This window comes from Tenebrio molitor, chromosome 8 (genome assembly GCF_963966145.1).
Source record: "Tenebrio molitor chromosome 8, icTenMoli1.1, whole genome shotgun sequence".
Classification (NCBI taxonomy): Eukaryota; Metazoa; Arthropoda; class Insecta; order Coleoptera; family Tenebrionidae; genus Tenebrio; species Tenebrio molitor.
The window spans coordinates 15,026,746-15,054,544 of NC_091053.1; the positions used below are offsets into that span (position 1 = coordinate 15,026,746).

A 27,799-nucleotide genomic window follows, 5' to 3' on the forward strand; every position below is an offset into this window, starting at 1 on the left:
AACAATAATCTCGACTGTTTGGTGCCAAAAGTCGATTCTGAAGAAGGAAAATGAAAGAATGATTCTGAAAGAAAAATTGCAAAACATTTATTTCTTCTTGCAGGAAATAGACCGCATATCTGTTAAATCCGATGGAACACAATAGAAAGTACCTTCATCAAAACTTTTATTGATAATTAATTAACATGGGACAACTCTTCATTCTCTCTAAAAGATGTTTTATTTGTTTGGCTCTCTCAGATTTGTTACCCTAGCAGTAATAGTAGTAGTAGTAGTAGTTAGTAGTAGGGTAGTACTTCGTTCTTCATTGGATTGTGTGACTTCAACGCAAAAAAACTTATGGGTAATTGTACCATTGAACGGCACAAGTCAAGAGTTTCCGGTACCGCCACCAAGCTGACCAGAAACAATTACGTCAATTATATCGAGCAAAGAACTGCCCACACCGCAGCGCGCGCTTATTAGATTGATATGAGGTTGAAGGTCGATCAGCTCAAACGAATCCACGCAATTTCAATGGGCTTGTTGTCTGTATGTGTAGCGGTCGTGGTGCTCCACCGCTCCGTCGTATTAACAATTTGAGAACCATAATCAAACACTCAAACAGGAAGTCGTCGTTTACATCGACTACATTTTTTAACGATGCAAATATTGTAAAATGCCACTCGTTTCAGTTTTTCTGAAAGTCTCCTCGTCTGACATTTCTTTGACAGCTTGCGCAACGGCACTCGGTGGTGGTTTAAATTCCCCAACTGCTGCGACTTTCTTTTAAATGGCGAATTAATTCCACATTAAAACAAACACGATAGCATAAGCGACAGGAGGAAGCGAAAGTGGGCATTTATTGGCAAATGAGAGTGTTTGGCGGGCGGAAAATCGACAATTAAATCGGGAATCGTCGCTCGACTATTAATGATGTTTTAATAACGGCTCACCAATTCACAAAACATGATTTTGTAATTTTTACGGCGGTTTGGAGGCGGCTTTTTGTGATTGATTGCGGTCGGACAGATCCAGGCGGGTTGTGCAACCCGACGGCCATTCGCAAATGTGGAAAAAATTAATGCTGTATTAATTAGCGTTCATTTAAATGCATAGAGCATATTTCTCGATGTTTATTTTATGTTTTGCACGGTAATTGAGTGCGCTTTTCAAACGTCGGTCAGCTAGTGGAGCTACGTCAAAAGTCGAAGTGAAAATGGTTTTTGCTTGTTTTCTTCGGCCAGGAGTAGAAATGAGCTTATAATACTTTACATAAATATTGAAATTTATTAATGATTTCGTTGCTCATTTCAAGAGTTTTTGTTTCTTGCTTCTGCGTTTGTTTTTGTAAACAGTAGTAAAATTATCTTTATTATTACCAATCAGTTTTTAGTCTCTTCACATATTCAAATCAACTGTTTGGTCTTTCTATTTCCAGTAAATCCATTAATTAACTCGTAAGAGCTTATAAGGATTATTTAAAAAAATATTATTGCTGTCAATTAATTAGTTATTAATAGCTTTAAGATACCACATACCAGCATCATTGCTGTCTATTTTCTCGCCAATTTGTATTTCTATTTTTCTACCTAAAGGTATTGCCACACCCAATGCTATTTTAGAATTTATCCAAAATGTTATTGATTTATTTAAAAAAAAGTAAATTGTATTTTGCATATCTTACATAAGTCTGGAATACAAAAAAAAATGTTGTATTTAGATTAGCTATTTAGCACCTCAATCGGTTTTGTAAGGTTTAATACTTCAGATTATTCTCATTATTTGTGGTGTACCTCAATGATCTACCTTGGACCCTATTTTATTTATCATTTTATGTAAATAATTTGCCGTATCTTACACCAGAAGGTAAAATACTTTCTATATATCACATTACCGTAAATATGGTGAATGGTTCTTTGAAAATTTTAATAATACAAAGGCTAAAATTACAATTTCGAATTGATTAATAATTTTTGGACCAGGTTTTACTATCGTCGTGTGATAATTTTTATTTGTACATCTTATTATATTCTTTAGGAACTTTTTCGAAATACAGCAATAAGAAAGACCAAGTAAAGGTTCTCATTGTTGTACTTATTTTGTTGATAGTGTCCCATATACAGGGTGTATCTAAAACGCGTGTGTTAATTTTAACACGTAGCAGAGCTTGTTAAATGAAACGTTTTTTCTATTTAAATTATTATATTATAAAGGACGACAATTCTCTGTTGTTATATTGTTATAGAAAAAATTAAATAATTAAAATTAAAACTAATGGTTACAAAAAAATAGGGACTAAAGTACATTCAAAAATCAAAAAACCACCACCTGTTGCTTTAGGTTGGTAAAATTTAAAAAACCCTAGGTAGATATTTTTTCATACTATGTTGGTAACTATAAATTATGACATTTATTTCATTTAAAATAAATAAAATTCAATTATTGCTTTGAATTTCGTTCATATTGTTTTATTAGCAGCACATTTCATTTATTTATTGATTCTTATTATTTTTACTTAAACATGCCCAGAAAAACAAGACATTTAATAAACACTTAACCTCAAAATTACACCAAATTTTACACTAAACAGCGTTGCCAATAGTAATTATCGAGGAAAATGCGACGTTGGTGGTTTTTTGATTTTTGAATGGACTTTAGTTAATTACACAAAACGATTCGTTTGGTAAAAATTGGGGGGCAAAAAATCTTGGAAAACTTTTGCGAATTTTGCAAAATGTTATAGAGAAAAGTTTCATAAATTGGGGAATTCTTCCACTGGTTAAAATGAATACACGTATTTCAGATACAGCCCTGTGTATGTCATCATCTTTTTAATCTTTTCAAAATACTCTTCCTTCCTGTTCTTTTTTGGAACCAAGAGACAAAAGTGAAACAGGAGTTCATTAAGACTTCACTATCCTATTTGTACTTCTTTGATTTATTTATTTATTTTTAAACACAAATTTTATTATTTCCAGTTCTTTTTGAAGTGAAAAATCTAAGATTCTTCATTTTTGTACCTTTTTGTTTTCCATTTTTGTAAATAAGAAATAAATGGAAGACTGAATGAACTAAACAGTAGGAAATTGAACAAAGATGCAAATAAAGATTCTTTGTGTTTTCATTTTTTTGTTGTTTGTTCCCTTTTGTTTATTCTTCCGTATTCAAGACATCGTTTTCGAATTCTTCGTTGTCATTTTCCTCTTCTTCCCTGTTCTTTTATCACGACCAAGAGTCAAAAGTGAAGCAAAATTTCCTTAAAACTTCATTATTCAACATAAACAATTAGAAATAGGAAGAAAAAAACTTCAGAAGATCAAAACGAAGATTATTTGTGTTTCATTTCTTTTGTTTGTATTCACCCATATTAATGTCACCATCTTGGAAGAGTTCCTTATTATTTTGCTCTATTTCCCTGTTTTTTTAAGACCAAGAGTCAAAAGTAAAACAAAATATTCTTCAGGAGACTAAAATAATATATTTTGACCTTTTCCTGTCCTTTTTTTCGTTTTCCATTTTTACCAATCTTGTAATCTAAGCAATGGATCGATGATCAAATAAACTGAACAGTGGGAAATTGGAGGAAAAAGATTTCAGAAGATTCAAATAAAGATTTTTTTTTAATTTTACAAATCTTGTGGGTAATTCTTCCATATTCACGACATCGTCGTCGAACTCTTCTTTGTTATTTTGCTTTTCTTCCCTGTCCTTTTATCAAGACCAAGAGTCAAAAGTGAAACAACAGCTCATTAAGACTTCATTAATTTATTTATAATATCCTTATTTATGTATTTTTGTTGAGACTAATTTTACAACTTTTTTTTCCACTTTTACCAATTTTACAACATAAGCAATGGATGCATAACCAAGTAACGTAAACAATTAAAAATGGAAAAAAAACTTCAGAAGATCCAAATAAAGATTAAGTATATTTGTTTCTTTTCTTTATGATACTATCTTTGAATTCTTCTTTATTATTTTGCTCTTTTCCCTAGTCTTTTGTCAAGACCAAGAGCTAAAAGTGAAACAATTAAAACTTCATAAGTCTATATTTGTATTTCATTATTCACATTAAAATACAAATTTTATCATCTTCAGTTCTTTTTGAAAACCATTTCATTTTTACCTATTTTGTAATCTAAGCCATGGATGGAAAAAATAAATAGTAAGAAATTGGAAGAAAAAGACTTCTGAAGATCTAAATAAAAATTCTTTTTGTTTCAGTTCACTTCTTCCATCTTCATGATATCCTCTTCAAACTTTTCTCGGTCATTTTGGTCTTCTTCCTTGTTCTTTTATCAACACCAAGAGTCGAAAGTAAAACAAAACCCGACAAAACCCTTCAAGATTCTAATCGGTCAAAATAAAAATTATTTTTCCTCTTCCCTGTTCTGGTGTTAAGACCAAGAATCAAAAATAAAACATGTTATTTCAGTTCATTTTTAATACCAAAATGTATAATATTATCTTTTTGTATCTTTTTTCATCTTTATTTTTTGCCTGCTTCGCATCATTCCAAACAGGCTACTAGAAGTACCTGGTGTACCACAGGGAACAGTATTAGGCCTCTCGCTTCGTTCCGTATACTGATATGCATCATTTGCTCCTCTAAATGTGACCAAAAAACTTTGAAGAAGCAAGAAAATCGACGAGCGTATTTTGTCCCAGCATATCTTCTTTTTTATTTTTTGCTCATTTTTGTCAAGACCCCAACGACAGTGGAGCGTACAAAATCGAAAATTCCTAGATCCGTGCTGTGGGATCCGGTTCACAAAACATCAAACAACTTTTCTCAACCGGAAACTACTCCAATTACCGGAACGCAAAAATCAAAATTGAAACCTACCACCGGTATAAATAAATTAGCTGTCGCGTCGATTAATCTTCGATTAACGGACACCTTGGATAATGCCAGACCTTCCAATGACATATCAATATCGCATAATTCACAACTATCAAGTTAATTAAGCGTACCTCCCATTCGACCAGTGCGACCCATGAGAATTACAGTTACTGGCGAAAGTCTCGAACCGACGACCGAAATTCGAACGAAATTAATAATTCCCAAACGTGTAATTAAATTTACCTAATCACTATAGACGAAAAAAACATCTAATTGCGATTGCGACGCTGGCCTTTTTACGTCCGCGGTTTGCGAATAAAAATCGTTGCACGACTGTCAAGAGGAATGTCGAGAGGCGAGACGCGTGAAATTGAATTTTCCCTGAATCGCACAGGTTACGAACGGTCCGGCAAGTCCGCCAGATTTGACCCCTCTCAAATTCACTCGGACTCGTCTTTACACGTCTCACGCACTGCGCGAATAAACGCGTAATTAATTTCGACTTATGAATATGGATCGTCTTTAACTGTACTCGAACCTTTTCGGGTGGGTTCCGTTAATCGCATTGTTCCTAGACCCTTATCTCTGCATTTGTAAAATGATCTCGACTAATTAGCACCCGTGTATTAATATTAATCCGAGAAAACGCGATTAATTCACAAGGTTTGTGAATTTTTGTAATTTGGAGGGAATAGGAATGGTCCTGTGGTGGCGCTTTGCGGTACTCACCGTGATCGGGTAGAACTCGTTGATCCTCGTCCTGTACACTCCCTTGGTGAACTTGGGTGTGAGATCGTCATTGTCGTGGACCGACACCCGGACCGTGGTGTTGGCGCTTCTCGGGGGCAAACCGCGATCCTGGAAAACATTCACCGCGATTAGGTTTTTGCCGGGATGCGGTCTAGAAAGCGTTCCACCATCCGAAGTGTTTACTTTTTCCATTATCTAATTTCCGTTGAGCGTCCAATTAGGCGCGCCGTGTTTTAACAGTAGTTGCTAATTGCCGATTGGATTTTTCCACTTTCGTTGAATTCATAATCACTGCAATTTTACTTTCGCGGGGGCACATACAACTCCAGCGTTCGAATCGCGTTGCGTAATTGCTATTAAAATGATGATTTTGAGCGCGTTTGACTTTCTACAGTCATTGTGAACAGTGTGATAAAGTGTATCGTTCCGGAAGAAAAATTCCGCTGTGAAAAGCGTTTTTGTGGGACAACGCGACGAATTTTCGATCGCGGGATGAGCACAACACGAATATTTTGTCGGGACGAGCTGTAAAAAATAATTGGGAGGAGATAACGAGATAATCGTGTGATTTTTCTCACTCGCAGGTTAAAAACTTCTCATATTAAAATGTGATCCGGGCTGTGGCTTCATAAATATTCAAAACGCGGAGTTGAAAAAGATCCGCGAACGAGAAGGGTCCTGGAAATAGTCCCAGATTAGTTGCTCTACAGAAACGGAATCAGTCGTTCTGTCCCACAACTGTCAACGTCCCGGAGCATTCCGGTGATTTAGCACCGGTGTCCCCACCTCCACAATTAGGTAACTGAAGCCTGCATAAATCACGCACGAACGTACCGCCGCCGTGATGGTCAAGAGAAATTCTCTGTCGCCGGTGTCGTAGTCCAGAGGCCTCTTCAGAGTGAGGAAGGCTTGGTGGCTGCTGTCCAGGGAGAACTTGCCGCGCTCGTTGCCGGCTACCACGGCATATTGGACGTCCGAGTTGGGCGTGTTCGGTTTGTCCCTGTCGGTGGCACGGATGCCGCGGAATATCGTCAAACCTGAAACAATTCAGACCAGTTGGAATGAGAAAAAAGTCAACAACGATCCGATTTGTACGGCATGCACTAGACTAGCGGGGGCGGGGGAGGGACCTTTGCGGAACTCCAAACATCATCACGCTGTAGGTGTGCACACTAAAACGAAGTATCGATTAGAATTATCTATAAAGAATCACAAACGGTCCGGTGATATATAGTTAGAATAGCAGAGATCCCAGAAGCGACCCTTGTAGAACTCACGCTATTCGCATGCATAGAAAAGCGACATTTCAGTAAAAAAAACTGCAAAATCAGTTGGAATTGGCCACGAAAAATCCGGATCGATCCAGTGATATACAAATAGAACAGCGGAGGTCCCAGGAACGATCTTTGCGGAACACCGAACAACATCACGTATACAAAAGCGACGTGCCGGCTGAATTTGCCATAAAAAATCAGGACGATCCGGTGGTATAGAGCAAGAATGACACAGGTCCTAGGATCGACCCTTGCGGAACTCCAAACATCCATCACAAAACCATTTTGCTTCTGTTAATAACGCTCAGAGTCAGCGGACGCGACGTTCAGTGTACCTCAAGGATCTACCTTGAACCCTATTTTATTTGTTGTTTTATGTAAATAATTTACCGTATCTTAGTCCAGAAGGTGAAATACTTTCGTTTGAAAGTCTTAACAACACGAAGGCTAAATTACAATCTTTAATTGAGATCTGATTTTTTGCCAATTTTTTTTTAAATAGCATCAATTAATTAAAAAATGTATGAAATGATTTATTTTCCTTTGTTTGGAATTTATTAGTAATACCTGGACCGGGTTTTACTATGTGTTTACATCGTGTGATAATTTTTCTTTTTTTATCTTATAAAGAATCCTTTGCTAATTTTATCAAAACACAGAAGATTCTTATTGTTTTGTTCGATACCGCCCTAGAAAGAGACGTATCCATAGTTACCAGTGCCTGAAGGTTTCTCTTTCGTTCATCGTTTTTTGCTCACTGTCTTTCACTCGCTGGTTTTCATTCAATCGCAAATCTTTCCAATGCTTTCTGATAACGTAATTTTGATTTTTTAGGGAACATTTGGTACCTCGCGGCACTTGCCTCTTCCAGGACATCATCAAGGTCACCAGTCAAAAGTACAAACGAAACAAAAGTTTCTTCATTATTTCATTTTTCATTATTCTAACTGGAAAAAGCTTTACATTTTTGTGTTTGTTCATTTTTCATTTTTATTAATGTCCTAATCCAAATTATGGATTAATAATGAAATAAATTAAACAACAAGAAATTGGAAGAAAGAGATGTCAGAAGATCCAAATAAAAATTCTTTTTGTTTCATTTCTTTTGTTGGTATTCTTCCATATTCCTGACGCCGTCTTCGAACTCTTCTTCATCATTTTGCTCTTCTATTTTGTTCTTTTGTCAAGACCAGGAGTCAAAAGTAAAACGTTATTCTGTCTGTATTTTCTTAATTAATTAATTTTGTTCTTTACCAATCTTTACCAATTCAGAAACCGAAAGCGATGTACCAGAAAAAATCCAAAACGATCCAGTGCTATACCGTACATTAGCAGAGGTCCTAGAAGCGACCCTTGCGGTACTCCAAAAACCGTACACCAAAATCGTTCTGAATATTTGCGCCTTCTAATAACGCTCAGAGTGAGCAGGCGTGACCTTCCGTAAACGAAATTAACGACGTTTTGGTCCGTGGCGTCGTTAATAACACCATAAACTCAACGACTCCCTGGAATTGACATTTATTACGAATATCTCTATTTATTTATTTCGTTTTTTTCCACCGTCCCACGTTCCTTCTCGTTAAAATCGTGCAGACTTACCTGCGATCGGATCATTGATAAGTCTAAAAATAGCAACTGAAACCGATCCGATCGTAAATTGTGAGGAAGGTGATAAAAATTTGAAACGGGTGGCATCTTCGTTCGGCAATTACAAACCATAATTATTTATTAATGTTTAGATATAGCTTCGTGTGCGTTTGATGTCAATTAGAAAAAAAAAGTTGCCGTCGTGTCCGGTTAAATCGACACTCGTTAAAATACTTCTGGCGAGTTATGAAATGAAAATTTTTTTGTTGGGGTACTCGTCTCATAAAACATAATTTGTGGTATTTTGCGAAGACGAGAAGTTGGCCGTTTACGACTGGCGTAAAGTTTTTACTGCGTTTCAATGGGAGCTTATAGCCTGTGCAAAAATTTTAGTTGCGCGATTTGAATGTTGATAGGTAAATACGGGGTCTGGGAAAAGGAGCGGCCCGAAAACTCCACCTTGTCACACTCCAGCAAAAAGTTGAGGTTTGTTTTCTTTCAAACTTTAATCGTACGTTTCTTTTACTGGAACGCACATTTTGAGATATTTTGAAAAAAATCGGGTCACAGCATCCAGGCGTCACCGATTACAACGCATGTTTTGCTGTTGGCAAAACAGAAACATCTTCGTAAGTCTTCCACCCTCGGTTTATTCTTCACGACTGGATGTATTAATTATGAAACCGTTAACGTTACGAGTAAGAAATTGCTCAATAAACGCTTCCAATTATGCGGAATTTATTGGCGGCGTGGCTCATGAAACGAGTTAGAAATCCGCGATGGCTTGAAAAATCTCCTTTTTAACATGTCCAAGTATCGCAATTCAATTAATATGAGCAAGAGGAATGAGGCGACTGCGGAAGCCATCATGCAATCATCCATCCACCTGCAGCGACATGTCCACGCAAAAACAAAATCAATCGGACCGCGTGCGTTATTTATTACTATCACTATTTATTAAAATGGGTCACGGCATCCAGGCCGTATTTGTTTACCACCACGAATATCGCCATCAAGATGAGGTGACAGCAGGATGCGGCTTCCCGAGGGCCACCTCTCCAACTATCGACCGCACCAAGCGTTGCTTAAGCTGACAAAACTATTGCTTTGGAAGAAGAAATAGTTTTGTTGTTTTTGTCACACTAGAGACTCTCCCCGAGTCCTGAATCGATATGAACCACACCACCCCCAGTCCACCACCACCACCCCTCTGTGTACTCACCAACAGGTGTCAGCTCGTCGACGGTGACGTGATAGGGTGCCGCGACGAAAACGGGCGCATGGTCGTTCACGTCCTCCACGTACACCGTGACCGACAAGGAGGATGTAATCTGCATACAAAAGAAACATTAATCCGCATCCTGCAATCATCTTGTAAAAAAATAAACGAGTACTGGAGAGTACCCCGTGAGCATTGCACGCGTGCACAAGACCGACTCGCGATGCAGTCATGAGAGGAGAAAAATTCCATTTATTTAGTTGTACGCCATCAGCCATTAAAGATGCATTAGATGTGATGGGAGCCGTGCCGGGTAAGGTTGACGCGCGCGAGACAAGGACGGATTTCAATGTAGCTGAATTGTTTATGGTGTGTGCGATGATGTTCGATTAGTAGAGAGAAGAGATCTGTGTTTTTACGGTTGCGCAATTTTGCGACTGGTTTGTAGCGAGCGAATGGGTTTCTTGCGAAGAGCTGAGGGAATTTTTGCCGAATCTGTAATGATCTCGCGAGTCTTTTGTGCACTTGAGAATTGGAAAAAACAAACAGAAAGACATCAGAGAAACCGACGGATAGTTTCTCTCAATTTGCTCGAGCATGGTTTGTTCCGACTTGATTACAGGAATCATCTAAATCGGAGTTTATTACTGTTTTAGTGTCCGCTTAACAAGAAAGTAATCAAGATGTGGATTTTTTTTTATTTACTGCCACGTGACTGGTCATATCGTGTCAAATTATAGAGTCACATTGTTGTTATGTACCTGATTGTTTGAGCCGACTACCGAAGGAGAGGAGAGATAATGTGTTTGGGTGGAACGTATGTTTCTTTATATGTTTGTGTACGACTCCAACCCTAAATACTGAACCGATTTTGACAGAACTTTCACTGATACATAGCCCAGTTGCTCAGGAGTGACATAGGATATATGACGTCAAACTATCTTATCTCTAACATGCACAAAAACTAAGTAGAGAGGGAGAATGAGAAAAGAGTTGTAAATGTATATTTATCCAACATTCAATAGTAATATCGTGTTTTACTAGTTAGTTTTAATTGAGTAAACTGGGCTATAACTAGTCTGTTGTTTTAACCCACGTTGCCATTTGCACCGTGGGTTATAACATACATAACCCACGTTGCCATTAGCACCGTGGGTTATTAACGTTCATAACCCATCGGGAGCAGAATTTCATCAATAATGTCATTATCTAAAAATTTTGGAATATTGGATAAAACGTTGTATGGCATACGTGGGTTATTAAGTACTACCCACTCGAGGTAATAACCTACTCGGGCAAGCCCTCGTAGGTTACAAATACCTCTCGTGGGTAATATCTTAAATAACCCACTTATACCATAAATAACTATTTTCTCGTATTAAGTGTCAATGTTGTTTTTCATGAAAGTGGTGTTGAACCTTTTTTCTTCATTTGTTAAATACATAATATCTACCTATTTTTGTCGCAGAGTTTTTATTTTATTAAATTATTAGATTTGTTAGATATAGAGGGTGTCTCAGCTAAGACTTTCGAGCCTAATAACTCGGTTATTTTCCAAAGGATTTTTGTGAAATTTAAAATGCAGATATTTTAGACGGTGAAGAATAAAATCTCATTAATGCAATTACCCAAGTCTTAAAAACGTAACTTTTACATGTCTTTTTAAAATGTTGAATCACTTAAGAATTACATCAAAAAATTGATCGTCAATAAAAAATGCTGTAGGGAGAAACTCGTCCTCGAAAGACGTCTGGTTTGCAAGAAAAAAGCAAAAAACTGTGTTAAACGTAGCTTTATCTTAGTTATGGCCCAATTATTTTACAAAGTTTCATCAAAATATGCTATTTCTGGTTGTTGCATTTTCCATGAGAAGTAATACAGGGTGTTTTCGAAGTTGAGCTGTTCCTTGTAACACGAAATACTATACATTATTCTTAAAAATTTTAGCCTAAATCTTCTTAGTAAAATGTTTGTATTAACGGAGATAATTGATTGTATATTTTTATTGCTTTCTAAAATTTAGAGTCCGGTCCTGTCTATTTCTCCGCTGTACTAGATTACTAAGTGACGTGGCCCAGGATGGTGTCTTTTTGGAAATCGCTCTGCGTACTCTCTGGACGCCGCAGCTGCATTCTGCTAACGTGATAACGTTGCCCATACATACAGCAACATATCTGTGAACTCATTATTTTCGTAATGATAAAACCATTCCGACTAATTAGATGACAACTCTGACAGTATTTTTGATTAACGTCCATGCTCATTTGATTTTTTTTTTGTCAATTCTAATTTGTAACAAATCAGCGCAAATTTGAGCAGGACCGGTTTCAAAAATTTCAAAAAAAATAACTTATTGTATCTTCATTGTCGTACATATTTTACTAAGGTGATTTTGGCTAAAACTCTTTAGAACAACGCATACTATCACATGTTAAAAGGAACACCTCAACTTCGAAAACACCCTGTATAGTAAGTGATCAAAGAATAAAAAAAAAATAAAAATGGACTAAAAATGACAGATACAAAATTAAAGCCTGACAATAGAATGAAAATCAAAAGATAAACAGTAACTGATATGTATTATTTTTTCCCTTCTTTACACAATTTACTACCTCTTGATTCTCTCTACTTTTATCATATTTTTTTATTTCTTCACGTTGTACAGAAGATATTAGAATAACAAAACATATTCTTAAAAAAAAATCCTATTTTTTCCTTTGTTCCGCCATTTATCTTCTTTCCCAATTTCTTCTCAAGACTATTTTAATCTCCTACTATATTTCCACTGCATTTTTGTCATTTTTTTTCGTCGGACCCTCAATAAATTTTGTATTTTTAAAACTTTCTTTTTAATTGCTTCTTATTAACCTATGAAGACTCATTAAGCAACGAAAACTAACAAGAAATTATTGGTATTAAAAAGAAGTACAGATTTGAATCCCACAGAAATATTATGGTGTATCCTCAGAAGACGACTGAGACTTTGACTTTTGACAATCTAGCAGTTTTTTTTAATCTTCTTGGTTTCTTCTTCATTGTATCATCTCTTGGGTTTTATTTATAAATTGCTTCATTTTCAAATCACCAACACCGTGTCAACAAAACATGCAATTTCTTTTTTTTTTTTTTTTCTTTACTACGTTGTCAATGTATTTCGTGTTATCCACAATTTAAGCGCAATTGACTTTTTGTGAATAATCCAGTTTATAAACGTCAAAAACTACAAGAACTTATGAAATATCTTCAGAAAATAATTCAAAATTCATTTTTGTCATTTTTCTTCGTCGGACTTTCAAACTGCTTCTTATTATCTTGTGAAGACTCATAAGCAACGAAAACTAACAAAAAGTTATTAATATTAAGAAGAAGTACAGATTTTAATCCCACAGAAATATTATGGCGTATCTTCATAAGAGTTTTATTTACAAATTGCTTCATTTTCAAATCACATCATTTTTGATGATCTAATGAAAAACTCGCCAAGCGACTGAAATCTCTTAGATACCAACACAACATACGGATTTGGATCCCACAGAAATATAATAGCGAATCTAAGATCTCATTCAATTTCCGTTGCTTCTTCTTTATTACGTTGTCAAGGTATTTCGTGTTATCCATAATTGAAGCACAAATTACTTTTTGTGTAATTATTGTGGATAATCCAATGTAGAAACATCAAAAAGTACAAGAATTTATGGAAAATCTTCAGAAAATAATTGAAAATTCAAAATTTCGTCCAGTTTCCTTTTAGTAACCGTGAGTAGCATATTTTATTATAGTTTATTTTGAGATATTTTTTTAATAATTGAGACAGATATGTAACAACTTAAAGTACAGTCAATTTCAAAATTATCGAGTACACCTCAAATATCAAGAAGTCGATTTATTACAGTTTTTTCCGCATGTAAAGATGGCTTTTTGAAATTTGAGCGTCATATTTTTTATATAGGTTAGTAAGTTTGACAACATAAAATGTCGCTGATATTTTAGTACACTATAATATCGTCTATTTTATCCTCTGCACAGTGCTCTTCGCGATGTTATAGTCCTGGGCTACCCTCCGGATCGACCACCCTTCTTCTAATTTGGAAAGAATGAACACTTTCGTGTTTTCGGTTAGATTAGGCATTTTATTTGTCAAAATTGACATTGATCATTGACAAAAAAATGTAAGTGCAATTCACACTGTAAAAAATTAGGTGTACTCTATAATTTTGAAATTAACTGTACAATAAAACTTTTTGCATTTTCGTCAATTATGTAGGTAGTTATTTCATAATGTATATTTTTGACAAATCATTAAGTAGTACTTACTTATCAAAAATGAGTCACGTGTCAATATCACCAAGTAAAAACTAGTTTTATTGCATTTCGGACTAATTTCTAACCGGTAATTTGTTCTTAAATTAGTTATTAGATGTCCTAAACAAAGCAAAGGACTAATTAAAAATAAATTATAATTATTTTCAGCGAGAGTAATTTGTTCAGTATATTCTACACTGCAATTACCTCCTCCTTAACGCAATTATAATTGAGAGCGGTCAGTTATGATTTAATGAATATCGCACTCACATTTCATGTTTTTAAGTAGGTATCTGGTAAAACAAGAAATTTGTCCTTTTCATAAATAATAATCTATTCCCGCATCTGCATCATTAATTACGCCGTGTACACCGACACCATTCGAAAAAATAAACTCCACCACGACATTTCCACAATTTCTTAATTTATTAACAATAATCCAAAGGATACATTCAAGATAACGGATCCTTTTTTTTTCGTTCTTACACAGCGGATTGTTAATATATTTGCATTCATTAATTTCGGCCCGGCGGGGTGCTAAAATAACAAGAAAAGCTTTCTATTAAGCCTATTCAAGCTGTAACATTTAGAAGTGTACTTGTACACACACAATGCGTCTAATTTTCATTAAAATTGATTGATTATCTTTCAGAATCTATTAAAGAGGTGCCAGCTTATATTGTGGCGTCTCAATCTCATCCCTACAAAAACTTGTAACTTACACTCCCATCGCAGAGGCGTCTTCGAAGCTGTTAATCAGTTTTCTATGCAAATTCAAGCGCTAATCGCATGAGATTTTTTAATATTAAAAATAACAGACGAGTAATGCATATTACACATCTGTACGGGAGTGGAATGTCGTCATTTAACCCATTGGAGGTGGAGTTGAAAAGGTTTTTTAGCCGCTAACATTTAAACTGTCGTGTACTGTACCTGGCCCCCTATTCCTGTTCTAGATGAGACGCCTATGACTCGTCGGAATTGTCAATTTTGGGGATAATGCGGGGTAAAGTGAAAGAAAATGTTCGGATTTTATCTATATTCAAGGAATACAAAGCGATTTATTTCGTTTTGATCGGATTTTCCGTTGATTTAGGTATTAACATTTTTGTGACACAACCTCGAACTGTCTTTTCAACAATTGAGGCCGTACAACCTTAGAAAGGTGAAACCTGAAATAACTACACTAACCGTACGCTTCATGTGCCTCAGTTTAACAATTTCCGTGAAGAAATTGGGAACAAATCTTTGTTTTCGGTATTTGGGAACATAACCTCAAATTTGACTACATTTGTTTACAAATTTAAAAATTAACACCCGATCAGAGTTTCATTCAAAGAATTGATTCCAAATCGTAAAACTAGAGACTTCACTTAACTCGATTAACACGATGTGAGAAAAAAAAACAAAAAAATTGTTCGAATACCATCAAAGGGTAAAGGCTGACATTGTGACATAAAATGTTCACATTTTATCCGTATTTATAGAACACAAAGCGTCTCGTTTCATCCTCACTGAATTTCCACTAATTTATAAACGTTTGTGTGACATAACCTTGTTAACATTGTTTTCAACAATTGGACTCGTACAAACCTACAAAAGTAGTCCTAAGTACCTGAAATGTTCACATTTTACCCATATTTATGGATCACAAAGTGTTTTATTTCATCCTGATCGCATTTCTATTGATTTATCAATATTTTTGTGACATAACCTCAAATTTTGTTTTCAACAATTGAAGACCTATAAGCCTCTAAAAACCACCCTAAATACATGAAAGACGCTAATTGTAAGCTTCACAAGCCTAAGTTTTGTAATTCAGGTGAAGGAATTTGTGTTAATGGTTTTCCACAACATAACCCCAAATTTGACCCTGAGTGTTCTCAAGTCAAAGTTAAAGATTAACATCCAATCAGAGTCTAATTGAAAGAACTGACTCCAAATCGTATCCCGAGAGATATTCCACTTACTTCGATTTACACGATTTGAAGGGACAAAATGAAAAAAATATTGGAGAATGTTACATTGCCCAAGCACAGTTCGATACAGTTTGGAAACAGTGAAGATTTTCATTTTGGACGAGTCTTCTGACGCAACTGACGTCTCTCTGTCCCAATACAGGAATTCCCATCACAATTCTCTTGCTCATTCGAGCATGCCACGTCCGAATCCAAAAAACCTTGGTTCTACAATATCTGATCGATCTTACAATCACAATCGTCTCGTTTTTGTCTCGTTATAAAATTACCGGAGCTGAATCCGGATTGCGCAACGAGAACGATCACGACCCGAAATCGGCCATTCGCCATCTTCGAGGAAGCGAAGACGACACTGCAGATTTATCGCCGCACCTCCGCTGCATAGAGGTACCTATTAACCATTAGTAACGTGAGTAAATAAATCGTAAACAGTTATCTATGTGGGTGCGATAATTTATTATTTTCGTAAAAATTTTTAACGGATTTTTCTTTTAATAAGTATGATCGCGGAGATCTTGTCTATTTGTCATAATTCAAGAGGTCGAACGCTGATACAAGAACTATTACTGTTATGGTACTGCAACTGGTACCAGATTTTATTTCCAACTGTCAACGTCTATCTGAGTCTAAATGGATTTCAGATGTCCCGAGATTTTATTGACTGTTTTATTACTGTCTTTTATTTGTCTTGGAGACTCCAAGAAATTGTAGTACCGCCAAATGAAAAACTGATTTCGCTCTCAATTGCTCAAGTGTTTCCCTTTTTGCGTTAACATCGTCGAGTGCAAAAACCCTGTGGATAATTCTGAATAAATTGAATCGTCGAGGGCACTGTCTAATTCGTATTCTTTCACACGGTTTCCGGTCTAGTACCCAAGCACAGATTCAATTAATTCGATTTTACGAAGCTTTCTAACTAACTAACTAACCAGTTTAGCAACCACTTACGATATCCTCTCCGTCGTCGTAGTCACAGGTCACTTTGAATTTCAGAACGTTCCTAGGATTATCGGAATCTACAAGGTCCTCGAGAGATCTCGCAAGGAGAAGTGAAACCGTTGTCCGATTGAGATCTCGGTAGGTGAAGTAATGGACGTCTTCATCCTGAATGGAATGCAAAACAAATCGTTAAATCGTAATTTCTCGCCGTCTCTTATCTGGTACTTGTTGCGGTGTGGTACTACATCTGATCGGCGATCAAATTAGCCAAGCAGAGGCGCCCGTCCAACGCAGAAACGATCGATGTAGTACCGGCGAGGAACAACACCAACGGTACTGACCGCACCATGAAAGATAAATAGAATCATCAGTTCTCACCTTGTCCACGGGCTTGAGACTCAGATTGTTCCTCGGGTACACCTCGACCCTCAGTACTTCCTCCCCCACGCGGAGATTCTCCGGTACTCTGACGAACCTGAGGTACTCCCCGGGCGGATAGAACTGACATCCTGCAACCAAGACATAAGTGTAACAACAAATGTTTCTATTAATTGTCAAAACAGAAAAAGTAAATCATTCCGACGACATTATCTCGCAGAGTACTACCTTGCGTGCGCGCAATTAACGAGAGACACTGTTCCAGATTCTCGCCGGCATTTTCTCTTTCGGACCGTTTCACAAAAAGCAAAGAACGAAAGTAGTACCGACAAACGGGTACGATCGTGCCGACGCATCTATTGTCGACATCCGATCCAGAGATTTGATTTGATTTTGGACGATTATCCACTTCAGAAACCTTGACAGTGTCGCTGATGTAAAAACAAAAGTAAAAGATGGCCACAGATGGTCGCAGTCTAATTAGTCTCACGGCGGGACATTGTTTCGCCGGATCTGAATCGCGTTGAATTGTGTTGGAAGTGTGTCACCGTGTGCGCCCACTGGAAGGGTCGCCGCTCAACCCTTTGTCCGATTTTTTCTGAGCTTTATACTTTTTGGAATCTCTTAATTCGTCACGGTTTGTGGTCGCTACTTTTATTGTTTCTGTTTCGTAAGAAGCGAGTCTGCGTGACCTTTCTTTGGCACTCGAGCGGCACATATTTTCACTCTCCGAGTTCCCACAATTGGATCTCTTGATGGCCTTCGTCTTTTGCCCTTAATTAATTTGTTTACTAATCCCTATCAAAAAACATTTCCACTTATCCGTTCCAATTGCTCATTTTTGTCCTGAGAGAACAAATTTTTCTGGCTATTATTACCAGACAATTCTACTTCGATACTACGATGCCGTTTTCCACAGAATATTTTTAATTGTCTGGTACTACTGTCGTACTTGAATAAAAGAAGAAACCAAAAATAATAAGAATAAATTTGATTAAAAATTTGCCAAAAAATAACTGAAAATATATAATTAAATCAAGAACAGGTCAGCCACTTACGCACGCATATAATTAAAACGAACGGGTACCACCTGCGAATTTTTCAAAAATTCCAATCGGACAAACGTGTTTGCTTTAATTAATTTTTTAATCAAGTCTAGCACTAATTTATTTCACTTTAGTGATTAGGCGTTGAACACTTAATCATCTAAACGACAAGCGACTCCACCTCTGACGAGGCAAGAACGTCAAAAATTTAATGTAATATTTCAACAGTACCACCGCAGTGGTACCGTCTCCATTATCTCCGACATCTAGAATACCACAAGTTATCGATCAGATTGGTGCGTCAGCGTATTTACCATAAACTGTACGAGATGAAAGAGTTTCGCATCGTCAGCGACGACTCAATTCGACACTTAATAACATCATCAGAAGAGAAAAATAAGAAGATCAAAAGAACCACCACACGTCCTCTTTGTTTGTTATATAAGAGCAACCATGACAGTTGGTTTATTGCCCCAGTTAGCACCGAGTCCGGAACACCAACTGATACCGAACAATGCGGACCCGCAGTAATCAGTGCCGAAAAGTGGTACCGCGTCTTGGGTCCGGCCAGAAGCGAGCACCTGTTGGTCGCCGTGTCCACTCTAATGAGAAGGCCAAGAACAAATCATCGATGGTACGGTTCTGGACATACATTTCCTCGTGATTTTTCTAACGGTGGTACCACGAATTATGAACGAGTCTTTTCCGGGCGCGGAGTACCCACGTGGAGCATTCCTCGTCTTTCGATGATAGATAAATATGCCTATTCACATTAGCGGCGATAAATAATAAGTGAGAAAAGTCAACAACCTGGTTTCGAAAAAATGAAAAACGGCCGGTGGGTTGAGCAAACGGAAACGTGGTGACATTTAGCTTCTCCAGGCTATAGAAAAAACGAATGGGACGTTTGATGGTGACAAATCGCGTAATTAATTGCCGGTTGTCTTACTAATTAGTACATGGGAATGTACACATCTGTGTCAAAATTTTTGGCACGGTTTGGAACCAGATTTTTTCGGGCGGTACCGCTTCCTGGTGGTGTTGTGCACATAGACCACGAAAAATAACTGCACACTAAGTACGTGTTACAATAATAATAATAATAATGATTAATTGGTACTGGCTCCCACCAGATAAACAGTTTGGTTCATTCATTTTTCCTCCGAGATAATTACCTCCAGTCACTAACGGCAATAAACAACAATTTTCCCCTCAAAAAAATCTCAACGATTGTTCATTGAGCGGATTAAAATGTAAATTACAATTAACGCCAACGGCAAGGAAACAAAAATATGTACGTGGATAAATATAACGGTCGTACATTTATATAATGGTCACATATCTACCTGGTTATTAGTTATTATTATAATAAATCTAAATTGCTATAGTAAGCGGCAATCGCACAATCGCAAAAATGACGTCGAGTACTGTGCACTTAAAACGACATTAGTTCCGGAATTTGAAGCGATCGAAAGGTAGCGATTGCGAATGAAAGTAAATCAAAGATTGATCTGGTTGTCATATCGGAGATCTACTTTTACTCTCATCTCGAGGAGGCGTTTTACAGTATGGAGCGAATTTTGTGGTTCCCACGATCGTCAATTTTCGATGGTCAGGAAAGTGACAAATTGGTCCCCGAAAAAATTTGTGTGCGGAGTCTGCACCGCAAAACCAGAACTTCCGCCATTTGGAAAATTGCAAATAATGCGTTTTTTGTTTCGGATTTAATGAGGTACTAATTGGGCAGCAGTACTCTCGAAGAAATTCTTTTCCAAAAGAAATTTCTCCCAGCAAATTAGAGTTTCTCAGTTGATCTAAGACGACGTTGGCAAGTTTCCAATTTTTGAAAGTGTCAAAGTGGTACTGACACCTTTGACATATGAATTTAGTTTCGGTACTGATCAACGATACTCTGATAGTACTAAAACTGTCACGCCTTACCCAACCGAATCAAAACAATTTTTAAATGACCAAGGTGGTACTAGTTACGGAGTACCTCAAGGTTCCACTTTATGCTACCCTTTTTCCCTTGTTTTATGTCGGATTAACAACTGATTTGAAAATAGTCCTTGATGCGGTGCAGCACCATCTTGTTTAGACCACAAACTCCAAGCCACGCCAAGTACCACATGCACAAAGTGCCCCAAAACTCTGCAACGAGGTTGAATCGAGCTTAATTGTTCCAAACCACCAATAAAATATAATGTGCAAGATGTTAGTGTAGAAATACCGGAGCACATGATCTAACGGTAGTACCGCACACAAAGGTCAATTAATTTCGCCATTAACAAGCTGCTCGCTCTGGCCGTTCCGCAAAATCTTTTTCCGTTATTTAAATTCCTCATAACGTTCGACCGGAAATTGAAACTGAAAGCAACTCTTCGTGATTTCTTCACATCTCGACTGTCTACAGCGTGACGCAAGAACGTCTTTGCACAACTTATCGCGCCGTTTTCTTTCGTATTGTTCGTGTAATTCGATTAACGAAAAATTTGGGTGGTTGCGAAAAATGCAAATCTAATGGTACTTTTGGGCGGAGGTGAGACGGATGTTGCGTAAATGTGTAAAGTAAAATGTTGAGAATTAGCATTTCCTCAGTTCTGTATCCTACTATCATGCACTGCTTGCTTAAGAACGTATTAAATTAATTATTGTGGCTGAGGCAGGCTGTCTTATCCTTCATTAGTTTGAAGTTATGCAATCGAGAAGCAGTACAAGTGCTGTTAGTACTCGCTTTTGCTTGACATATGCCTACCTGCAAGGAATATTCTAGATGTATTTAAACGTGCCTGTTCACATAATTGTAGCACTAACGAGAATTGTTTGAATATTTCAATTTTAAACGTGCATTAGCTCTGTGTGGATTCACATAAAAATTCTATACGTCTCTTTCAAATTGTTTTTAACTCGGGATAGTTGACTCTTAAATTATGTTAAAGTGTCACTTTGTACTGGTAATGACCTGTATGGTGAGAAATTTGATCCGAAATGAATGTATTCGAGCGGTGGCGTTGATCGAGGAATGTTTAAGCTACCGCATTATGGCCCAAAATTGGTGTTGTGCGACAGCTTCATTTAACAGCTAAAAGATAAGCTTGTTTACAATGCAAAAAGTGTCCTTTCAATCGATATCTTTCAAGCGCACAAAATAGCATTTTATCTTCAGGCGGTCGAAAATCGGTTGAAGTGACTTTGAGTTAATTGTAATGTCATTTAAAGCATTCACCATTTATTTATCAATAATTACACGAAATATGTAATAATTAAATTATCCCTATTAAAAAAGTCTCTGAAAAAGCGAAATAACGAAATTATTACCCAATATTACCCAATATGCCACTGTGGTGTAACACGAATCGCCCAGATGCACGGATGACAGCTGTCAAAATCAAAAATAGCAAGATGGCCGTTCAAGGTTAAAAAGTAAACTCTAAACTTTAGTAGACTTTACTAATAACTCGTATTGTTGAACCTTCAAGTACTAATAATACTACACCAAGAGAACTAGGAATTATTGGTGCGTTAAAATTTGAAAATTGTAAGTTTCAAAATTGTAATTTTACTGTAACTGAAGCAAAAGAAAATAAATGAGTCCTATTTGTTTTTTTTTGGAATCCGCTTGAAGATAAAATTGTAATACGAGTATATATATCATTCAGAGTAGAAGGTCTTTTTGTGCTTCGCCCAATTGCCGACCTTGACTTCGTCTCGGTCTTCAATCTCTGGCAAAAAGACTAACTTCACTCTTAATTAATAACTATTGTGGTCTAATAAAAATAATGAAGTACCTAATTTAAAAATCTGTAATATCTACTTCTATACAGGCTGTTTGAAAATTGCTAGTACAAAAAAAACCTGGTAATTGGTGATGGTGAGTTGAAGTCATCGGCAAAAGAAAATTCTAATAAAAATCCTCTAGTTTTCGAGATAAAAATTACTAAAAATTGGGTTAAAATTGTTAGTGCACCACTGAGTTAAGGTATTTTAAAAAGACACTTCACGTTGTTAAGCAATAACGAAATAAAAAATTTGATGTTCTTAAACTGTCAATCTGTGGTTGCCAAGATCTTGCAAAAAAATATAAATTTTTCATATTGTTGTATAGTCCTTCATTATCACTACGATCATCACGCTTGGTTACCAAGGTTTAAAAAATATTGCCCCGCCTGAGGCGTAGAATATGCAGGAATAGGGTTACTTTATCCCTTTTGTTTTAAAAAATTAAAAATTGGTTTCTTGGATTTCTTAGGGCTTCCAGATGCCACAGTTTTTTTTTGTACTAGCAATTTTCAAACACCCTGTATTTTGAGAAGAAAACTTTCATGCCATTTGTGCTCCCTCACTTTGTCTAATTTTATTGTTATTAATTTTCTTTTCGTGCTCGTTTCCTGAGATACATAACCGGGAAAGTGGTATATAACTAAATTGTATATAAACTTTCCCGGTTATATACCTAACTTGACATCTGTCAGAGATAACCTCAAAATGTAAAATAAATTGATGTTGATTTTGCCTAAACGAACACGAAAAATGTTATTCAATATTCGGCCTGTTTTGCAGCACTTGGCTGACGCCTCGTGCTTCAAATTTCGGCCTCATACAAGAAAGTGATCTGACAGCGCTACTCATATGAAAATAACTATTTTGTTTTATTTCACTTGTACAAAGAATTATCTACGAAGTTTTTTTTGTCTATTATCATTTTCTTTCCCTTCACGGCCATTGTTCTTCCTCCTTGTATTGTAGGTATTTGTACTTCAGTTTCTTTCCTTCATTTGGTATGTACTGTTTCGTCAGTATTCTCATATTCCTCGACTTTTCATTCTTACAATTTTTTTTTTGCTATTGTTATTTTATATTCTGCATTCTTCGCCTTCAGATAAAGCCAACAAACCATTTTTCCACTTTTCTTTCTTTCTTCCCACATCAACTTATCTGCGACTTGCAATTATTTTCTCACAGATCTTAATTACTTCTGTTTTCTACGACCTGCATCACAGTTTTTTTCTTCACAATCTGCTGTGCTATTTTTCTCATTCACGTCCTCATCTTTTCTTTATCTCGTTTTATTCTTTTTTTACGTTTTTTTCTTCGTTGCAAATTTTCCTCCAGTACTTCTTGAAATAATTAGTCATTATTTTCTTATTGTTCTAACTATATTGATCTAGTATTTCCATATCTTCATTCTTCCAGCATTTAGTGGTTCTTCCTTGACATGTTTTTTTCCTTCGTCCTTTCTTTTTTTCCAAATTTACTTTTCCCACATCCTTGCTTTGCTTTCTTCTCCTATATAGTTTCTTACTTCCTTCTCTATCAGTTTTTCTTTTTCTCTCTCCTCCATTCTCCAGCTTGCTTTTCTTGAACAACATGTGTTGACTGGCACTCTTAATTTTTTCTTCCACAATCTTCTTCGTAACATGGATTGCACTATTCTTCACTTCTCATTCATCCACTTTCTGCTTGCTCTTGATACAGATTACTTTCTACCACTCTCCTTCCGTATAGCTTTTACAATTCTTTGTAACAATCGTTTGTTCTATGATATTTTCTTTCCTATCCTTTTTATTTGATCCTACTTATCTACAATCATCCACCTTCATCCATTTTTCTTTTCACTTTGCCTCTTCTGCTTATTCATTTCGATCGAATCAACATAATCATACTCTTCTCGCTCCTCACACATTCACCTGGTCTAATCTAAGACTTCTGATTTGTGTTTCAGAGCCTATCATGTTATTACTTATAATTCCTGACGATTACAAAAATAGAATTCCAAAAATAATTTTCTTTTTCTATCCTTTCCCTCCTCTTCTGTATCTTGTTTCCCTTCCGTCTTCATTCCGTATTTCTCCCCCATTCCTTTCTCTCCCTCTCCCCCATTCCTCTACATTCATTCCACATGTGCTCAATTGTCTCTCTCTCCTCACAGCACCTTCTTTCCTTTCCTTCCATCCAATACCTGTTTACTCTCTCCGCGATCCCACATCTAAATATCCCCATCATTTTTCTTTCTGCTACACTCTCTCTTCTCAAGTACTCCGGAATTTCCTCTGTCATACACCTCTCAGACTTCCTGTTGTACCTGGATTCTTTGATTCTTTCCCTTCTTTCTTGCTTGTCAGTGTCTTTGTCTCTTTCACTTAGCTCTACATTCATCTATCTTCCTTTTGCTCTTAATCTTTCCACTTTTTCATTGGCGTACCCGTTTCTCTGGCTCCTTCTTCTCCGTGTTTTTTTTTGCTCCTTACACATTCACCTAGTCTAATCTAAGACTTCTGATTTATATTTCATAGCCTATCATGTTATTACTTTTTCCTGAGATACGTTTCCTGTTTGGGCTTTCGTGATCTGCAGAGTTGTTTTTCTTATTCGTTATACGTCTGTTCCGAACTGTCTTCTATTTGTCTCCTTTTCGCAACCGTTTTTCCTTTAGGTTTCCTTCATGACGTTCCCTTTTTAACACTTATTGAAAAATGTATTATTCTTTTGTCACTGGAACCAATCTACGACATCTATTTTTTTTTTCACAGTCTGCTTTTAGTTTGTTTCTCCGTTTCACTGACGGACCCTTCTTCCTCATTTCTCCTTAGATAATCACACTCCTGTCGCTAGACTCACATCCACCTGGACTAATCTACGACTTCTACTTTTTCTCTCTCTTATCTCTTTCCACTTCTTCTGTTTTCTCTAATTATTACTTGTACTTCCTTCTTTCCTTTATAATTTTTTTGTCCCCTTTTTTCACCCTGTCCCCTTCTCTTTCTTATTTCCACTTTTCACTTGCTCTTCTGACACACATCCGCCGGAACCGATCTACGACGTCTCTTTTTTCGACCACCGCCACTTATGCATACCGGACAGTCCATAAATAATAATTTATGTGACAAAACGCTCACTAATGGTGCATACATCTTAGCGATCTAGTTCGTATTTAGTCTACCCCTCGTACAGGAAGTAATAATAATAATAACCTCGCCATCGGACGTATCCGGCAGCAGCACCCATTAACTCAACATGATTCTTGGACTTTCGCCCGATATCGACAAAATAATTGCTGAGAGATAATTTACGCAACACGGACTAGGTGTACCATTTGGTGCGATTATCCGGACGCGAAAGCAACTTCATTTTCGATTACGATTACGTTATCCTTGCGATTTTTCGACCGAGAGCAAAACAGAACCGTCTAATTCGATGTTCTGGTCCATTTAATTTCGGTGATGGATTTTTTGCTGTTGCAGCACACTTTCCGATGGCGAATCCGTTGTCCTTAATACATAAATGTAACCAAAGAACGTGACGTAAACAGGTGAAATTGTGGATGGATGCGAAGCGTGTGGACGAGATATCGGATGCTGTAATTAATTTCGATTTGGTTTTGTTCTCCGCTATTTCCACCCGAGCGTGACCGGTAATAGGGGCAATCAAGGCGTTTTCTTAATATCGAAAAATTCTCAACAAGACAGCGCGCGATCTCACACTTACGGTTCTCGGAGCGCTCACGTACCAATATTTTCGCAAAATCGAACTGAAATTAAAATACCAGAGTGCCGACTGAACAGTTAGGTGTTGTGGCATTCTTGCAATAAATCACTATGACTCGCCAGTATTGCCAACCTGAGGTATCGCCAATAATGTCTCTTTAATCTGGCCGAAGGTGGGTAGCACTTTTTCAAATCGAATCGTGCATTGTGAGGATGCAAATTTTGCTCTTGAATAATATAATCGAAGAGAAAATTACCACTTCGGTGTGTCTGAAGCGCTATATTATTTTAACGAGCCCGAGAACTCGTCATTTTTTCTCTTCTTTGCCGTTGCCGCCTGTTTATTTTGTTATGTAAAGGACGTACAATAAATTTTTCACGATTTTATGGCGCCGAAATTTCGCTTTCGTTTTTTATTGCCGTTCGACTGGATGTTTATTCATGATGTTATTAACATTTTGAAAATCTTTTAAATGTCAAAATCGCATCAAAATCCACTCTGATATGCTAATTGGCGGGGAGAAATTTTACAGTCGAATTTCTTTCTTTTGCAAATCATCGGAAATGAGCGATCATCTGTTTTAATGTTCATCAAGTGAGAGGATGAATTGACTGATCAATTATTCACTTAGAAATCTATTCGGAAGCTCGTTTTTGAGTTGTATTGGATTCTGGTTAGTTAATTGTCATTAATAACTCTGAATCGTTTTCTTCGCCGATCAATTTAAATGATCATTTGAGCGTGGAGAACGCAAGATTAATCTATATTGGTGATAATTGGTTCCACATCTTGGACATTCAACTAAAATCACCTTTATTATTGAGTAATAAGAAAAAAAAAATCATCGACTTGTGAAGTTCCTAAGAGATCAAATATCAATTGAAGAAATTAAAATTCCGATAAAATTGATCAGTGAAATGATAATTTAGATGATTTAGCTTGTTTGATTGTTGATAGTATGCATCCATTGTTTAATTAATTAATTAATGAGTAATTAATATGCATTCAAACTAATTAAGTTGAAATCATTTTAAAAATTGATCAACCTGCTGAATTGGTAAAATCATTTGTCTTGATTGACCCATCAATTTTAAACTTATTTCCGACTATGTTAACGCAAATCTATCATTTTTTTAATAATCAATTAATCATTTTAATCATTCAAATTTCAGTCATGATCAGCTAAAATTGATTCTGCTTTAACAGGTGGACATTTTTATAGCCAATATCGATACAAATAATCTACTAATGGTGATTCATTAAATCGTACTTTATTGCCGCTAGTGCTAATTCTTACGACTATAATATAAATATTATAATAAATTATACTCATTATTATCACTTCCATTAATCAATGGAAGAGATAAATCAATAACCAATTATAAATTTCTTGATGATTATTGCTGTGATATGATACAATTAATGACAATATAGATAGATTACCATTTCTTTGACTGATCAATCAATTTCAAGTGACGATTATACAGTCATGTTAAAATGATCTTAAACTGAATAGTTTAGTAATAGTAACGGTAAATAAACTGACACTCAGAAAATAGAAAATTAATCTATTTTGATATCAAATAATTTATTAAATATATAATATTAACTCCATGAGCAGAGGATTAACAGGAAATTGGTACTAGAGTTTTTTGCTTGTATTTCAACATAGATCATGTGATGTAAATATTACGCGTAATTTTTTATACACCCTGTATAAATGATATCAATTTTTTTTTATCAATTCTAAAAATATTCCACATTCTAAACATAAACTTTCGATCTTTCAAAGATAATCGTTTGTTGTTCGTACCATCTGTGCTCCACAAAAAAATCTCGAAAGAAATTCTCTTTACTTTTCTTCCTCTTGCGCAAGGATAATCAAGCCGGCTTGATTAATTACGCTCACCTGACCTCAAACAATATTTCCACGTTGATGGCCACTTTTGAAAAGCGAGAAAAACTCCAATTACGGCTGGCAAAAATCCGGTAGGTATCGATTAACTCCGGAGTTC

The 27,799-nt window shown here is 36.3% G+C and overlaps 2 protein-coding genes across 2 annotated transcripts in view; one reads left to right on the plus strand and one right to left on the minus strand.

The window, feature by feature from the left end:
- LOC138136479 (uncharacterized) overlaps nt 1-27,799 on the plus strand; it is a 59,861-nt gene that overhangs the window by 21,651 nt on the left and 10,411 nt on the right. The window lies entirely within an intron of this gene.
- Cad89D (cadherin-89D) overlaps nt 1-27,799 on the minus strand; it is a 48,532-nt gene that overhangs the window by 8,381 nt on the left and 12,352 nt on the right. The window contains exons 3-7 of the mRNA XM_069055664.1: nt 17,254-17,384; nt 16,885-17,040; nt 9,659-9,767; nt 6,410-6,612; nt 5,555-5,683 (exon numbers count right to left, since the gene is read on the minus strand). Of these exons, the coding sequence (XP_068911765.1) occupies nt 5,555-5,683; nt 6,410-6,612; nt 9,659-9,767; nt 16,885-17,040; nt 17,254-17,384 (728 nt within the window). The remainder of the gene's footprint in view (nt 1-5,554; nt 5,684-6,409; nt 6,613-9,658; nt 9,768-16,884; nt 17,041-17,253; nt 17,385-27,799) is intronic.